Source organism: Rhagoletis zephyria, unplaced genomic scaffold (genome assembly GCF_001687245.7).
Source record: "Rhagoletis zephyria isolate East Lansing unplaced genomic scaffold, Rhagoletis_zephyria_1.1 Rzeph_scaffold_00100, whole genome shotgun sequence".
NCBI lineage: Eukaryota > Metazoa > Arthropoda > Insecta > Diptera > Tephritidae > Rhagoletis > Rhagoletis zephyria.
In genome coordinates this window covers 23,227-42,100 of record NW_016157184.1, presented here as the reverse complement: position 1 = coordinate 42,100, position 18,874 = coordinate 23,227, and the positions used below count along the sequence as shown (strand labels likewise).

Sequence of the window (18,874 nt, the reverse complement as noted above, 5' to 3'; positions counted from 1 at the left end):
CGCTAGCCACAAGGTATTTCGGGTTATCTTTTTTTATTGAAGGCAGAGTAGGAAATATTTCTTTGGTTATTGATTGTGTGTTTTTTTTCTTTTTGGTTTTGGACTTGTAGATAACAGGGCAAACCCGAGGGGAGGTCCCTGAAGGGACATATTAATTTGTCCTACCACCGAGAGCAGTAATAATACGCTTTTCTTACCAAATAAAAATCAAATATAAGTAATTCACACAAGGCGTGAAAAAAAAACACTCACGAATAGAATGCGAAAGAGAATTCACCGATACCACTGTTGAGCACAACCGTATGCTTTAAGTGTCAGTCGATCACAATATAATCAGTAAACAACCTTCGGTGAATTTGGCGACTGCCTTCCTCGGGGATGAATATGCTAGGGATGAAATTATTGGTACACACGCCTTCCAAGCACGCAGGATTGCTTTTAATTTTCTAAACGATTTAAATTATACGCATTTGAGAATTGATACAAAAGTACTACGGATTGTAAATTTTTGTTAACTATGAGGTGAATGAAAATTTTCAACCCGGCCTGATGGTTTGATTTTATTACTAAGGCGTCTAATAAATTCATGGCTTTTAGTTCTAGAAGAATAAATGTCAGTAAAGACAAGTCTTTTTTGTATAATTTCTGATTTTAATTGCTCAACTTCTTTTGAACCAGAGCAACTGTCAAAAATTTCCAGCAGTAAAAAGTTACGAATTGGCACAGCAGAAATGTAAATTTTTCTCGCCATAATAAAAAATTTTCAACATGGAACTTTACTACTAATTGACATGAAATTACTATCTCAACGCTCGGAGCGCTGCCACTGGGGGCCTTTGCCAACTGATTAAAAAGAGAAAATTTGGAAAGACCAAACAAAAATTTTGAGATTTCTCGTTGTGAATACGAATGCCATAGTTTTTACCTAGCTCGTGGGACTACGCAAAATTTTGACAGCTTGTAAATATGTATACACATAAAGTTGTTGGCGGTAATAAGGAGTCAAAATTAAAATGGAGAAAAGAACAAAAAGCGTAGGTTAGTTGTCAGTTATAAAATAAATCCAATTTATTTGCGAATATTTGTTTATTCTTTTTATTGAAAGGCAACCACTCGGAAAAGCTTGTGTTAATTATATTGATAACAGAACCTGGCAGCTCGCACGTTGTCTAAATTCTCAAGTAACATAAAGTCCACAAAAGAATAAGTACGCCATGTATAAATTTTAACAATACACAAAAATAGAGCTTTCGCACGAGTGTTTGTTTGGTTTTTCAACACCATTTATAATTTTCTTTTAATAAAATCACGATTTGACAAATACTTAAATTTATTTATCTAATAATAATACAGCACACAACCCTGAAATCTAAGAAAAAGTCTGAGGAAGGCAATTAAATAGCAGCACACAACCCCGTGCCTTCCTCAGGAGTGAATATAACTAAAACAACAACGACTACTACAACAAAAACCCAAAAAGGTTGGTTACTGTCTATACTGTGCAGTCGATGACTGATATATGTAAATATTACTTCGTTCGAAATCAGGTATGCTTTTCTTATATGTATAAAGTGCGGAACACATTGAAAACGACGAGCTACGAACCACAGCTGTCAAATTATTTTACCACGTATTCTTATGTAGATAATTATTTTGGCGACGACACGGCAACAATGCGACTAGCCAAAATTGTAGCTGTGGCCAGATTACATCTATTTCTTTTTTGACAGACGACATAGGCTTGTCTTCTTCTTCTGGCAAATTGTCATTGGGCTTTGCAATTTGTTTTGTTTCGCACGCGTCTGTAATTTTTACAAGCTGTTTTTATTAAGCATTTTAAAGTTTTAACATGGAAATTGATGAAATTTTAATTGAGGAAGTGCGCCATCGCCCAGTAATATACGATTTGGGCCTGGCAGATTATAAAAATCTGCGAAATCGCCTGGAGGGAGGTCGCTTCAAATGTTCATTTAGACGATAGGTACTTAAAATTTAAATTTAATTTGTGTATTTTAATTGTTAAGTTAATTTATAGAGGCAATGTGCAAAAAGCGGTAGAAGGGGCTGCGAGACTGCTATAAACGCTGCAAAAGAATGGAGCTGTGCACATCAGGAAGCGGTGCTGAAACTCGTCGGCGTAAGTGGAGGTATTTGGAGGCGATGTCTTTTCTGGGCAATGTTACAAGCACCAGAACGTAAGTACATGTACATTTAATTGTATGCTAAAAAAGACTGTTTTTAAAAGTGCATTGTTTATATTTGTTTTAGAAAAATTGGAAGCATACCCGAGGAGCTTGTAGTTATTGACGAAGAAAGCCCCACAGCGGCAGAAACACCGCCGTATAGTTCACGGGTACGAAAGGTAAGATTATTTTGATTTTGATTAGCTTCGGAGAAGTGGATTTCCTACGTAGCTAGTGGCACTAGCGCCGGGCATCTCCAGCTTTTCCAGTGTCAATGTTGTTAACAGTGTCCAGTGTCGTTAGTGTCCAGAATTACAAGTAACTCGCATCGACCATATCACCAGTGTCCAGAGTAACCATTTTGTGAATGTTGGTTGCTTCCTAATTGAGAGTTTGTAATATACATATACATATATGTATGTAAGTAAATGCAATTTCGTCTAAAGTGCTGCATATACTTTCCTCCGCTTTTTGCATAAAGAATGCATGAAATTATAATAAAAGTGGGTGATCATTCTCATGTTGTTCCACCATTTATTTACCTACATATATATCACAAAATCTCAACTGGGAAATAACTAACATCGATACGAGTTAACATTATTGACAATGGAAAAGCTGAAGATGCCCGGCGCTAGTACTTAAGTCGATCTTGTAATGCTGTTGCATCATTGAACACACGAACAAACCCTTTTTTTGTTATAGATATATATTGTTTAAATGCTAGTATACATTTGCTATTTCAAATACGAAGACGAGCGGGACAAATTCGAGGCATTGATAGACCTGGCGGCTTCAAACATAACTCAAACTTGCTCCGAGTTCTGCGTGGAGAGGAAGGAGCAGGATAGCACCGAGCTACATTTTGTGAGTTTGGCCAAAAAGGTGAAAGAAGCCGGTTTGCCAACAAGTGTAGTGAACTGGATTGAGGCCAAAGTTTCTGCTATGGTATTCTCGGAAATAGAAGCTCACTCGGAAGCATTAGAAGCCCGATTTTATAATGAGCATATATGTATGATTAGAGAATAATTTAATGTTTTGCTTTCCCTCTACTAATTTTCAACTTTTTTTTATCAGAAGAAACTAAATAACAAGGCGAAATTTATATGTACATACACAGTAAATATGCAAGTATATATAAAAATATATACGTACGTAGTTTAGTATATGCGTGTATGTAAAAACATATTTGGAAAGGAAAATTGAGCATGCATATATCTGTGTCCACAAGTCATAACAGGCCAACTCGTAAGCATCATTTTTAAACGTTTAAATCTCTTAATTACATGAGCCTTTTGTTTATAATTTAATCCTGAACTCAAACTCCACTAATATGCTGACATTGTGTTAAAGAAAATTAGCTGTACCCCGTTTCCTCGATTTTTGGCAGCGTTTTAAAATATATACCTAAACTTAGTATATGTATTATATATATGTTTTTCGCGTACGCAAAAACTTGTAAAGTAGGGGAAATTAAGAGAGCAAAGTGACATTTCATTTTGAGGGGAGCTGCTGGTTTCTGCTGGAAAAATTTTTGCTAACAGCAATTTGCCAACAGGAAAACAGCTGATCAAAAACAGCTCGTTGGCATTTACGCAAATCACAAAATTGAATTTGATGGTTTGGAAGTTTAAAATTACAAAATCCGACTAATTAAACTTGTAAGAAATAAGTAGTTATTTGTTTAATCAATAAACTGGTCAGTATAACACTTTGTGATGACTTTTCGTACGTTTAAAATTTTACACTTTTGAATGTAAACAAAAATTATATCAGCTGTTCGTCTAACTTGCAAGTTTCAGCAAATTTTCTGTTCGCGTACTATTTTGGATATTTCTCTCTTGTGAGAGAACAGATGACATTTCGCCGGAATTTGGCAGTTGGTTGGTTTTTACTCGAGATTTTAAACGAACGCACCTATTTTCTTCCATAAAAAGTATGTTGGACGTTTTTTTGTAAATGGAGAAAATTAGCAACACCTTCAACAAAAAAAAAAACTCCAAAACAACAGTGGGTGGGTGCAAGGATAAAACTCACACCTTATTGTTCTAAAATCAAATAAACTATATTTTTATAAACAAATAATTAAAACTAAATAATATGTAGATAAATGGTAAAATCTTTTCAATATGTGAGTGTCGTAAAGTTATGTTCAGCACTTTACTGTTATTGCAATATTAAAATTTAAGTTGTTTGGTTAAGCTTGTAGCTTTATTATAATTATTATGATTGTGGGACAACTATTTTTAATTTATTAAAATGTCAAAATGTTATATAGTAAATAAATCTGTACTAGAAATTTTATCAACTAAAAGTTTTATTTGAAGTGTACGCAAGAATATGAAGTATTTATGGATTCAGGACTAGGAAAAGGTAAGAACTTTGTTTTTGAGGTATTTATGAACGAAACGATATAAACTAAAAGATTTTGTGAATGAAAAAAAAAGTTATATATACGACTTATACGAGTTTTTTTATATTTATACACTGTTATTATTTAAGAAATCTTTAAGTTTATTGATGGACTGATTCCAACGGATTTATTTCGCTTCTCCAACGACCCTGATACTCATGACTATTATCGGAACGGTCAACTAAATCTAGCGTAAAATAATTTCTGTCGTGTTGTAACATTAAAAACTTATGCAGTACAATTGTTGCCAAAACGATTTTGTCTACGTTCTTCGGACAAGCATGTATGTTGGTGTGTAAGATCCTCCATCGATTAGCCAAAATTCCGAAACAATTTTCAATGTGGACGCGAGCTTTCGACAACGTTGCATTAAACTTGTCCTTATCTGCTGGTAAACTGTGGCCCGGAAATGGTCGCATCAGATTACTTTTTAGCGGAAACGCGCTATCACCAACGAAATAGTATGGAAAACGTCCCGCTGTACCAGGCAAATTAGCGTCACTAGGAACATCAATGGTTCCATTTAATATTTGTTTTCCAAAAGCACTTCTAGCTAGAACACCAACGTCACTTTGACTACCTAGGGCCCCAACGTCCACGTAGGTGAACACGTAGTTTGCATCGCATGCTGCCAACAAAACTAAGCTATACGTTTTTTTATAATTATAATTGTCGCAGCACGCCCTTTCTACGGTATAACGTCGACGCTTAAACGCTCATATGTACATATGTCTGCGCATCTCTATGTACATACATATGTACGAACATAAAGCCAAAGTACATACATGGATGCAGTTATTACATTTCTTATTTGTATCCTTACTATTTGTTTGTATAAAATTACCGCACTGCGTCATTCTTCTCTGCCTTTATGTGCACATTCGCATGAGCTTTGCAATTAACCGTTCGCGCACCGAGAAAGATAGGTTTATGCAGTGCGAAGCGCACTCAATTCAATCTGTTAGCCGCCGTCATGCAAAGAAGAAGGACACACTGCGGTAAGTAGTAACATCATTCTATTACATATTCAAACTTGTAATTTGTTAATTTCCACATAGAAATAAACCAGCCCTTGCGCCATATTTGTAGCCAGCCTGATTAAGGTTAAATTCGCAAGCGTTTTTATCTACTGAGAACGGCGGTTAACATCTTTATTTCGCAGTAAATCGGCAAAATATCTTTGGAGTTTTGCGTATACAGCAGCATCTACGCTCGTAGTAGTGGCAGTTTCCTGCATAGTGTCTACAGCAATTTGAAGCGACTTTGCCATACGTCGAACATCTGCCTTAATTCGTGCTTACTTGTCATCGTGAATTGCCTGCAAGATGACACGCGACCCTCCACGCCGAGTCACTCGCTCCAATACGGAAAGCGAGTCCAACGTCGATGGCGATGCAGCCGCCAGTGAAAGGAACACCACTGCAGTAAACCAGACTTCTGCTGCCGAAACATATGTTACTGCGACGACCAGCGGAGCCCCAGCTAGGGGCACTCCCGCAACCGCCGGAGCTGCTAGTATCTCAGACAGGGATGGTAGCGATACAGCTCCCACTGCAGCCGGATCCATTAAGGTTACTACAGGCAAGGAGCCAAGCGAAGCCGCTCCTGCTGCTGTAGGAGCCACGAAGAATTTCCCAGCCAGGGAACCTAGCAACGCCGCTCCCACCGCTGCCGGAGCTATTAAGATGGTCCCAGCCAGGGAATTTAGAGACGCCGCCCCTGGTACCGCCGGAGGTGCTAAAATGGCCCCAGCCAGGGAACCCAGTGTTGCCGCTCCCAATGCCACTGGGGCAACTAAGAAGGTTCCAGCATCCAAAACTGCCGCAGCTCCCACAAGCTCGTCGTCCATTATCACATCTCGACAAGAAAGTGACCTTCTCACCATGGAAATAGCCTTGCTGGAAAGCGCTTTGAAGGAACGTGATATGCAAAACGAAATTCTGAAAGTGGCGCTCCAGAATAATGGTGGTACCGGTAGTAGCACCGCCCCTGCATGCGCTGACGTAGCCGCGGAGCGGTCGCCCTCGTTGCTATTAACGCAACCGTTATCCGTGCAGCCGGTAACCGTACATGCAAATACGGGACCAACATTTGCCAACATCCGTTATTCGCTTCCAGCCAGTACAGCTACTGTGCATAGCCCAGCCAACGGGACATCGGCCACTTGCAGCACCTCGTCGATAGCAGGTAATCTATACGATGCCTCAACCGCTTCCGTCAGTGTACCAACCTCTCACCACTCATCCAATATGCAATTCGTACAGGTTGAGAAGCAGCTCGCATTCAAATGTTGCAGTACCTGCCTCTCGCACCACCATGTTTCGTAGTTTCTTTACCATAGTATCTTGTATGGTTTTTAATAAACTCCCTAAAGCTATTCAAGTCATTAGAAGGTTAACCGTCTTCCTTAAGGCAGTGAAATCGTGGCTTCTCGGCTTCGAACATGACGACATGGAAGTTCTGCTGCGGCCTTTAACATGATCGCTTTTTCTACTTAAATATTGCAAAAAATTGTATTGCTACTCTTCTGTAATTTTTATCTGGTAAATTTAATTGCAAATTGATTTTTGGATAATCCATATTCCTTTTTTGTTTACAACTATTTGTACCCCACAATACTCAACATCTAATTATATATATTAAGAATATGGCGTTATCTCTGTCCATTTATTGGGACACTCAACGCCATTAACTATTATCTTATTAAATTAAGTTTTACTAATGTATCTGTGTATTTGATGTATCAAATTTAATTCTTTTAAGATAATAATGAATAAAACTTACTTACTTACTTACTTACTTATTTTCACCCGTTTCCGCCAACATAAGTCACGGGAATATGCAGTACATGTCATACGGTTCGATCATGCCAAGAAAAATTATCGATTTACCAGATTTCAGTGGAAGGGCCGAAGACTGGCCTATATTCCACACAGCATTCGTGGAGTCAACTGCAGCTTACGGCTACAGCAACTTCGAAAATAACCAGAGGCTACGGAAGTGTCTAAAAGGCGAGGCACGTGAAGTGGTGAAATCTCTGCTGATTCACCCCAGCAATGTAAGCTGCATCGTCGATCAGTTGCAATTCAGATTTGGCCGGCCGGAGCAACTTATACGCAGTCAGCTATCCCAAGTGCGTGAAATCCTCCCTATCTCCGAAAATGCAGTCGGGAAACTGATTCCGTTTGCCACGAAGGTGAGGAACATTTGTGCCTTCCTTCAGTCTGCCAACGGTGAGCATCAGCTTTCCAATCCGACACTCCTCGATGAGCTTACTTCCAAACTACCAACAAGCAAGCGAGTCGAGTGGGCTATGGTTGCTGCTAAAGTAAAGCCTCGGGCTACAGTGATGCACTTCAGTGAATGGCTAAACTCACTTGCCAACGTGATCTGTACCATTTACGATGAAGAGCCCGGACGTGATTCGAAACGCCGAGTAGTCCTGCACGTCGACAAAAAGCAACAGACACGAAGGTGCCCAATATGCCAGGGCGCCCACAAAGTGTTTGAGTGTAAAGGTTTCATTGAGGCAACAGTGGCAGACCGATGGAGAGAGGCCGAATCACGACGCTTATGTTTCGCGTGCCTTCACGCTGGTCACGCTACACGAGATTGTCATCGACGGAAACAATGCGCCATCAATGGATGCCCTAGAATGCACCATAAACTGCTACACGAGGTCTCCAACAACAACGTAAAACCAGTACCATCTCCAAGTCACGACGTAAGCGACACACAAGCGCAGTCAGCGCAACGAGTACTCCAACGTCAGCTTTCGAACGACGCAGAAGCCGCTGTTCTCAGCTGCTCCGCTGACGCATTTGAAGGTAGACTCCTGTTTCGTATTCTTCCAGTCACTTTGCATGGACGAAACAAGCGCGTCGTACATACGCACTGCTGGACGAAGGTTCCTCAGTCACAATGCTAGATGAGACACTCGCCCAAGAGCTGGGTCTGCATGGGCAACCACAACGCCTCAGCATACAATGGGTTGGTGGACGGTCAGCCCAAGAGCCTTCAGTTGTGGTGGACTTATTTATACAAGCTTCGGAACGTATATGCGGTGCCAAACCTACAGTTACCCTCGCAAAGTTTATCCAGAGCTGACTTGCATAGCGACGAAAAGTACTTGTGTCAGTTGCCGGTTCAGCCATACACCGGAGTGACGCCAAAACTCCTCATCGGTCTCGACCACTGCCACCTAGGTTTGCCATCAACTACGCTGAGGATGAGAACAAATGGTCCATTTGTCGCCAATACTGAACTGGGCTGGGTGGTGTTTGGGCCAACCAGCAGAAGCCTGTCAGCAACGCCCTCGTGCCTACTAGTCAATAATGTGGCGGATGAGTCGCTGCATGAGCTGGTTGGAAACTACTTCGCCCTCGAAACTTTCGGGGTGCGGCCGTCGCCACCAATCGAAAGCGCAGCAGACATTCGCGCAAGGTCTATCTTGAGTTCGGTCACACGTCGTGTTAGGGGCAGGTTCCAAACAGGTCTCATCTGGAAGCGAGACGACGTCCATCTGCCTAACAGCTACTCCATGGCACTAAGGAGATTAGTGGGTGTCGAGAAGCGCATGGACCGAGACGCAAACTTCGCAGCAGCGTATAAGGCAACGATAGAGTCATACACCGAAAAGCGTTATGCGCGTAAGCTTGAGCCAGCGGAAGCCTCGATGGTGACATCTCACACCTGGTACTTACCACATTTCGCTGTGGTGAACCCTAACAAGCCATCGAAGCTTCGAATGGTGTTTGACGCCGCGGCCGAGGACGACGGCGTTTCTCTGAACTCTATGCTGCTAAAGGGTCCGAAAGAGTACCGGCCTCTGCCATCGATTCTTTTTCATTTCCGCGAAGGAGCAGTCGGCGTGTCGGGCGACATTAAGGAAATGTTTCACCAATTGGTGATGCAGCCTGAAGACAGATGCGCCCAGCGGTTTCTCTGGCGCGACGGTGACTCTGGAAGACAAGCCAAAGTATACGAGATGTGCGTCATGACGTTTGGTGCTGTTTGCTCGCCATGCGCAGCGCACTACGTCAAGACGCGAAACGCACTTGAACATCGCCATAACTCCACAAGCCGAGCCGTACAAGCAATTCTGGACTACCACTACGTGGATGACTTCGTGGATAGCTTCGACACCCTTGATGAAGCTTTGGGTGGTGCTGAAGCTACCAAACCGATTTCAAGCAAAGAGGGCCTGGTGACCGAGAAGGTACTCGGTCTTTACTGACAGCCGTCAACAGACAAGTTCAAATTTAACTTGCAATTTAATAAAGTCGACCCAGAGGTAATGGCCGGTACTAAGCGCCCAACCAAACGAGAACTCCTTAGCGTGGTCATGTCGGGTTTCGACCCGCTAGGTTTTCTAAGCCACTTCGTCATCGGCGCTAAATTGCTTATGAGAGAGGTATGGAAACAAAATACGCGCTGGGACGAACCACTGCCCGACAACGCTGCAACTGAGTACGCCGTCCCCAGATTCTACTTCGGCCACGGTAAGCTACAAAATTTGCAGCTCCATATTTTTGTTGACGCCAGCGAAGACGCCTTTGCCGCTGTCGCTTACTGGAGAGCCTCCTACCAGAACGAGGTGAGTGCCAGCTTCAACTGCGCGAAAACTAAGTGCGCTCCTCTGAAACCGCTCACGGTACCGAGGCTAGAGCTGCAAGCGGCCGTCTTGGGGACCCGTTTAATGTAGACGATCCGTGAAGAACACTCCGCTGTCATAAATGACTGCCTTCTTGGGACCGACTCAACAACAGTGCTGAAGTGGATCCGCAGTGAGCACCGACGGTACAAGCCGTTTGTGCAGCACCGTGTGGCTGAAATACTGGCCGCCACAAAGGCCTCGAACTGGAGGTGGATACCTACTGCGGAGAACCTAGCCGACGAAGCCACGCGTTTCAGCAGTGAAGTTGATTTCGCGCCGAATGCCCGCTGGAGTCAGGGACCAACTTTTCTATGCCGAGAAGAAGGGTACTGGCCCAATGACGCGACCTTCGCCATTCATCACGACGAACACGACGAGGAGCTCCGACCTAAATATGCTATGGTCATCGTAAGTAATCTTGTAGATTTCACACGCTTATCCACATTCAACAGACTGGTGCGGACGACAGCTTGGGTTCTCAACTTTATCGGTCTTTGCCGCCATCGCAACTCAGCCGAGCGTCGCTATGGGCTGACAGCAGTTGACGTCGAAGCAGCGAAGTTATTTGTATGCCGTCTAGTACAAAATGAGCGTTTTGGTCCAGAGATTCAGCAACTTAAAGAAGGGCGAGATGTCGCACGCTACAGCTCACTACGCCAACTCTCGCCGTATATCGATGAGGAAGGTACCCTTCGCGTTCATGGACGCATTGATTCAGCCAGCTGGCTCCCAATGAGTACAAGACGCCCCATCATTTTGCCGTCTAAGCACGCTTTCACCAAGCTGGTCGTAGCTCACCACNCCTTCGCGTTCATGGACGCATTGATGCAGCCAGCTGGCTCCCAATGAGTACAAGACGCCCCATCATTTTGCCGTCTAAGCACGCTTTCACCAAGCTGGTCGTAGCTCACCACCACAAGCTGATGCGCCATCAGAACACCGAGGCTACAATTTGCGCCGTCCGTTAAACATACTGGATACCTCGACTACGTAGCCTGTTACGAAGCGTTATTTCCAGCTGCCAAGTGTGCCGCCTCAATAAGGCTGTCCCTATCGCGCCACTAATGGGGCCTCTGCCAGTCGATAGGCTTACCGCATACGTGAGGCCATTCAGTTACGCGGGTCTGGACTACTTCGGGCCGCTCACTGTAACAGTTCGCCGAAGCACAGAAAAGAGATGGGTGGCGCTATTCACCTGCCTCACCGTGCAAGCCGTCCACCTGGAACTAGCCCACGATCTGAGCACAGATTCGTGTATAATTGCAATCCGCAATTTTATAAATCGGCGCGGAGTACCAGTTCGCATAAGGTCCGAGAACGGCAAGAACTTTGTTGGGACAAACAATGAAGCCAAGCGCTTCAACGAAGTCTTTGATTGTCTCCACGTGCAGGACGAACTAACGCAAAGAGGCGTCGAATGGGTGTTCAACGCGCCCTTCAATCCTTCCGCAGGTGGTGCCTGGGAAAGGATGGTGCAGTCGGTCAAGCGAGTACTGCGTCACACGCTTAAAGAAGTATCGCCTCGAGAACACACTCTCAACTGCTTCCTTATCGAGGCGGAAAACGTCATAAATTCGCGCCCACTTACGCATCTGCCTATCTCCGTTAACCAGGAACAGCCGCTGACACCGAACGACTTCCTGCTGGGAGCTCCAAACATAGCACAGACACCGAGCACAATAGACGTCATAGAGGGCACGCTCGTCTTGCGTCAACAATGGCGCCAATTAAGGGATCACTTCTGGAAGCGGTGGATATCCGAGTATCTGCCCACATTGACGCGGCGAGTTAAGTGGTGTGAGAAAACAACGCCGTTAAAGGAAGGCGATCTAGTTTTTATTTGCGAAACTAACGTGCCGCGGAGAGAATGGTTTCGTGGCAAAGTGGAGCAGCTGTATCCTGGACGTAATGGCGAAATTAGGCATGTAGATATCTGTACCTCTGCCGGAACGAAACGGCGTGCCGTTTCCAAGCTTGCCATCTTGGACGTGGAAAATGGTGAATCGGACCGATTCACGGGGGCGGGGATGTCGCAGCACGCCCTTTCTACGGTATAACGTCGACGCTTAAACGCTCATATGTACATATGTCTGCGCATCTCTATGTACATACGTATGTACGAGCCAAAGTACATACATGGATGCAGTTATTACATTTCTTATTTGTATCCTTACTATTTGTTTGTATAAAATTACCGCACTGCGTCAATCTTCTTTGCCTTTATGTGCACATTCGCATGAGCTTTGCAATTAACCGTTCGCGCACCGAGAACGATAGGTTTATGCAGTGCTTAGCGCGCACTCAATTCAATCTGTTAGCCGCCGTCAAGCAAAGAAGAAGGACACACTGCGGTAAGTAGTAACATCATTCTATTACATATTCAAACCTGTAATTTGTTAATTTCCAAATAGAAATAAACCAGCCCTTGCGCCATATTTGTAGCCAGCCTGATTAAGGTTAAATTCGCAAGGGTTTTTATATACTGAGAACGGCGGTTAACAATAATATAACGAACCACTATTTCGCGGGCGGGTTATGTTGACATGTTTTCCGTCAATTGCTCCTAAGCAGTTTGGCATGCCGGTCTTGACGTAAAACTTTTGCGCGATGATTTCAAACTCTGCTGGTGAAGGAGGTGAAACGTATATCGCATGAAGCTCGTCCCAAATAGCATCGCACGTTTCAAAAATAATTTTGCGAACTGTCGACAAACCTAACTTGAATGCCCAGGCTAGAATTTGACAATTGCATCTTTGAGCCAAGTGACTGCAATTATTGAAAGAAGAAGGATTTTAATAGTAACGTAATATGCGCAAAAATATTGGAAAAAGGTTTTTTCTTAACAGCGGTCGTCCCTCGGCAGGCAATGGCAAACCTCCGAGTGTATTTCTGCCATGAAAAACAGCTTCTCATAAAAATACAATCGCCGTTCGGAGTCGGCGTAAAACTGTAGGTCCCTCCGCTTTGTGTGACAACATCAAGGCGCACGCCACAAATCGGAGGAGAAGCTCGGCCAAACACTAACATATGTGTAAGCGCCAATCTATTATTATTATTATTATTAATATGCGTGTCTTTAAGATTATTTATTTGCTTACGATAATTGCATCTTTGAGCCAAGTGACTGCAATTATTGAAAGAAGAAGGATTTTAATAGTAACGTAATATGCGCAGAAATATTGAAAAAAGGTTTTTTCTTAACAGCGGTCGTCTCTCGGCCGGCAATGGCAAACCTCCGAGTGTATTTCTGCCATGAAAAACAGCTTCTCATAAAAATACAATCGCCGTTCGAAGTCGGCGTAAAACTGTAGGTCCCTCCGCTTTGTGTGACAACATCAAGGCGCACGCCACAAATCGGACATATGTGTACGCGCCAATCTATTATTATTATTATTATTAATATGCGTGTCTTTAAGATTATTTATTTGCTTACAATAATGTTACGGCCAATCGTGTTTCGGGATCTATGGCATGCCTATTCGAGAACCGTTGCAACCTTTCTTTTAGCAACGACAACAACAAATCGAAATTAGCAACGCTCATTCTGGTTGATTTATAGAAATGCTACTCACCTTTCGATTTAAGTTGTTGGACGCATGTCAAATAAAAACCCTCCTTCTCCCGAGTCAAATTTACTGGGCGTACCCACCACCTCCTCTTGCTTGCTTTATGAACACGCTCGTACGCTTTGTAAACCAATTGGACGATGCGCGTCATTTTGGTTATTGAAGCCACAAAATTTACTAACTGGGCTGAATGGCTCATTTTTAAATATTTTTACAAAATTTTTTAAATGTTTAAACACAAATTCGCAACACAGTTCGCGACCAATTTTTGGAAAACTTAACAGCGAAAGCAAAATACAAAGCAGAAAAGAATAATATTAACAGAGCTAAGTCTCACGAGACGTTTGGAATGTTAATTAAATATGAATATTGATGATTTTTGTGATATTTTGGGTAAATTTCAAATAGAAAACCCAAAACTGTTAGATTTTTTGTAAAAATAATTTTTTTAGTAAACAAATTAAATTTTTTTTCGTTGATTTGTACAAGTAACATGCAAATAAATCGAAAATATTATATAACATTTTCCGATCTTTGTAATATTTTATTAATGATTGCAAATAGAAAACTCCCATAAGTGTTTGTGTTTTTTGTGAAAACATTTTTTTGACAAAAAAATTCTTTTTTCGGGTTATTTCTACAAATATTGTAAAAATAAATCTAAATGTTATATAGAATTGTTTTCGATTTTTCTGATATTGTGTTAGATTTTCAATTATAAAACTTTTTTGCTGTTGGACGTTTTTGTAAATAGATTTTTAGGGAAAAAAAATTATTTCTTTTCTGTGATTTATACAAACAACGTTAAAACAAATCGAACATATTATATAATACTAGCTTACCCGGCGAACTTCGTCCCGCCCAAAATTTTTTAATATTTGGTCCAACGTTTTCGCCAGCAATTCACGTTCACGTTTGGTTTTGTGGTCGACAGAAGGCATATCCTCCATTACCGTCTTAAATAACCGGGAAGAAGTCCTTGCGGCTCGATAGTGAATCGTTCTTGAATCTTTATAGTCTAGTTGGTTGCAATTTCCAAACTGGTGAGTATCATTGATCCACATTCTGTTTAGTCAACGTAAAGCAAGGACCGCAGGGTCAAGGTGCAGGAATGGTATTTTCAGGAATTGAAGTCAGAAGTCCAAGCCTTAATTTAAGCCTAAGTGGAAGTTTTCTTAATTGCGGTAGGTACACAAACTCCCCAAAATCAGTTTTTCCTGTTCAACAAATAACTATAAGCGATCATAAAGCAAAGGTGCAGGAATTTTGCAGGGATAGTAGCCGAGATTTTCTTTCTTTAATCTAAGCCTAAGTGGGAGGTTCTACCACCCTTTGTTTCTTTGCTAGAGCTTCTCAAATATTGCAAAATCGCAATTCTTTGACACTGACCTTGTTTTTCTTAAAATCTGGAGCTGACCGAAACTTTATGCTTACGTCAAAAACAGCGTTAACATTAGCTGCATCAAATTTGTTTCTATTTTTGATGGCGTGTGTTATAACTATTGTTAAATAGCCAATACCCTCATGTTTGCGGCGCCTTAAAACACCTTTCGAACTGTAAAACAATGACTCAATTCTAGTTTACGCATATCTATAATAGGGGTATCGAATTTCAAGCAAATCATGTCATCAATAAGAATTTTTAGAATAGATCGGTATCTGGTCCACCTATCACAAAAAGAGTATCTAATATTTTAACCCTGACAATAAGCTGCAATAGATCGGTATCTGGTCCACCTATCAGAAAAAATATCCTATATTTTAACCCAGACAATACGCTACCTACGTGCCAAATTTCAAGCAAAGCGGACCATAAATAAGACTTTTTCGAATGGATCGGTCCCTGGCCCACTTAACGGGAAAAATGAATCCTATATGCTAATTTAGGCAAAAGGCTACATACGTACCAAATGCATTTTTTAACGTAGCTCGACCCCTGACCCACGTATCGGAAAAATTAAAACTATGTGCACTCCTTCTAAACACCTTTCCAAAAAAGCAGCAACCATTCGAATCGGTTACGAAGCATATTTAGGAGAAAATTGTTCCCAATTGATTAATGTTCGCAATGAATATCACAATTACCCGAAATTTTCCAAGCTTTACAACGTATTTTCCTCCTTAACATTGTCCAAAATCATCAAATCATGCGATAAAATACAAAATTTTCTATTTTACCATTCGAAAGCCATCCCGAAGTAATTGCACAAAAAATTCCATACAAAGAAATCAATTTTCGATTTTTCCGATTTCCCGACATTCCCGGAAAGTTTTCCCAAAATTTTTTATCGTAAAAACCTTCTCCTGGAAATTGCGAACAACTAAAAGAAAATTTTTGCCAAATCGGCCCAACCGTTCTCAATTGATGAATTATTATACATTTTTCACACCATTTTTATATATATAGATAAACGTATTTAATACATACATACATTCTTGCCACTGCTAATCACATGAATGAAAATCCTAAAAACGAAAATGTGACTGCAATATGTCTTGCGTAATATGTTTTAGACCCATCGCACACCACGGACTTTATCGGCCGCCGATTTAGTTGGGCTTGCTCGTCTTTCCATTGCACCACAACTAATTGGTCGGAGCGATTAAGTTGGTGTAGTGTGCGCACCTCCATACATCTACATATGTACATGTACATATTTCAAATAGGCGGACGATAAATTCTGTGGTATGAGGTGGCTCCTATAGCTGCATTATTACATCTATTCAGTGTGTTGCAATATCCACGGAAGCAGCAGTTATGAAGAAAATGATTTAAAAATATTAGACAAATTCTCTACTTATATGTTTGGCTTTCCTTTGTTTTATTTTTCCAACGTCAAAAGCTGGACCAACAAAAAATACAAAACACGTTTTCTGTCAGATAGCTAACATGGCGGATAAGAAGAAGAAGTGAAACTACCCGGAAAAAAGAATCTTATATGCTAATCTACGCAAAAAGCTAACTACGTACCAAATTTTAAGCAAATCGGACCATAACTACGATTTTTTCGAATAGATCGGTCCCTGGTCCACTTCCCATATCCTATATGCTAATCTGGGCAAAAACCTACCTACGTACCAAATTTTAAGCAAATCGGACGATAAATACGATTTTTTCGAATAGATCGGTCCCTGGTCCACCGGAGAGTTTTCCCAAAATTTTCTTTCGTAAAAACCTTCTCTTGGCAATTGTGAACAACTGAAAAAAAAATTTTGCCAAATCGGCTCAACTGTTCTAAATTGATGAATTACTATACATTTTTCACACCATTTTTGTATATATAGATTTTACAATTTTTGTGACATTTTCACGTAAAAAACTGTATTGGTGTTGGACTAAAAAAAAACCTGTAAAAAAATCATTTGTGATTTTTTTCAGGTCTCTCGCTAAACTGAGCCGAAACTATTTAAGCATTTTTTCCAAACTAAGTTTTTAAATCTTGTCGACTTGAATTTTTTTGAAAAAAAAAAACAAAAACTGTGAAAAGAATTATTTTCCAGTTGTTGTTATTTCCGATCGGCTTGTATATGTTTAATAAATTTCCTTGATAGGTTAGTCCGATCTGATTATCTCTAGTGCAAATAAAACAAGTTTATTCCACTATTACAGCCCAACGTTTCGCTAACTTATTAGCATCATCAGGGGCGCGTTGTTTATTTTTGTCTGTTACAGCAATAAAATACAAAATATAAAAGGAACATTAAAAGCAGAAAAACACACAAACAAGAACATACATACATACATGTATGTATTCACACATATATACATATAGTTTGATGACAATAATATATATAAACAAACAATTCTAACTCGATACAAGACAATACTCACAGTATTAACACTTAAACATTTTAAAACCTTAATTGCTAAAAATCACAGTATACCAGTAGAAAAGGTTTTTGTTTTTGTAGCTATTTCGTGGTGAAAATCCTTTATGGGGACCAAATTTTCCCACAAGAAACTGGACGCATTGTTGCTTTTGCGTCCCAAAAGAATGCATATTAGAAAACATTAAAAAAAGTCTATGGTAATACAATTATATTCAACTAAAAATAATCACAATAATTTGCACTTATGAGTTAATGTGATAATCATGTGTAAAAACTCTTTTCAACTATTATTTTTCACAAAATAATTTTGCGGATCAGATTGCTCGGAGCGCTTGTGTTGTTTACCAAGAAAATGCAGCCCTGTTGGTTTTTATTTCTGTATCGCATCGCGGTGAGTTTCTATTTCTTGGTAATTCGGTTGTGAAATGGTAAAGAAATTATTGAAATTTATTTATTTGATGTGTATAACATTTCATTAATGCAATTTTCTGTATTTGCAGACTATTACTTACAAGCACAGCATCATAAACGGTGATTGCAAGAACTACTGCAATCCCTGCGGTTTTTCCTCTTGGTAAATGCGTTCTGTCGTGACCAAAGGTGGTCTCCCAAATCGGCCGGGAATAAGGTTAGTCATTTTAAATTTTATATCTTTGTTCGTCGACATTATATGACATGTCATCATTGCACGCTATTGTTGCAGAACAAAACGCCGCAACCATTGCTGTGCTAAATATGTTCCAGCAGAACTGCCCACCGCCGTCGGTGTAATGATTTCGATAGCTGAACATACGCCTGGGGCATTCCCACAGCTTACCGACACTAGCTATTATACCACGTGTGAATGCAACTGCGGCTAAATTTGGTTATTAACAGTGCAATAGTACCATGTCATTGGCAAAAACACTAAGGGCTGCTGGCACATAGAAGTTGTAAAGTTTTTGGTATCGATGAACTAACTCGAAGAAGACGATGGCCGAAAACATATGATGAAACATCTTCTGCCAAGCCTTTGACAATCGTTAAGTCAGACGGAGTCTTCACATACGATATTTCACACATGGCTGGAATTCGTTAGCGGACAGAGCACACATTTACAAAATATTTATCGTTCTGCAGAACGTGCATGCATATTCGATTCCGATTTTATGGGTTGATTACGGAGGACAACCGAACTTCAATTGGTTGGCCAGTGGCTGAAATAGTATTACCGATGGCAACTAGC

At 41.0% G+C, this 18,874-nt stretch overlaps 1 protein-coding gene and 1 pseudogene across 1 annotated transcript; one reads left to right on the top strand and one right to left on the bottom strand.

Moving 5' to 3' along the window:
* Positions 1 to 4,697: 4,697 nt before the first annotated feature.
* On the bottom strand, positions 4,698 to 13,801 carry LOC108376530 (putative nuclease HARBI1; annotated as a pseudogene).
* LOC108376551 (uncharacterized) lies at positions 10,683 to 12,368 on the top strand. Its single transcript, XM_017632770.1, has 2 exons — positions 10,683 to 11,050; positions 11,164 to 12,368. Exon 2 carries the CDS (start codon positions 11,317 to 11,319, stop codon positions 12,307 to 12,309), a length of 993 nt encoding a protein of 330 aa, XP_017488259.1. The 5' UTR covers positions 10,683 to 11,050; positions 11,164 to 11,316; the 3' UTR covers positions 12,310 to 12,368.
* Positions 13,802 to 18,874: the final 5,073 nt, after the last annotated feature.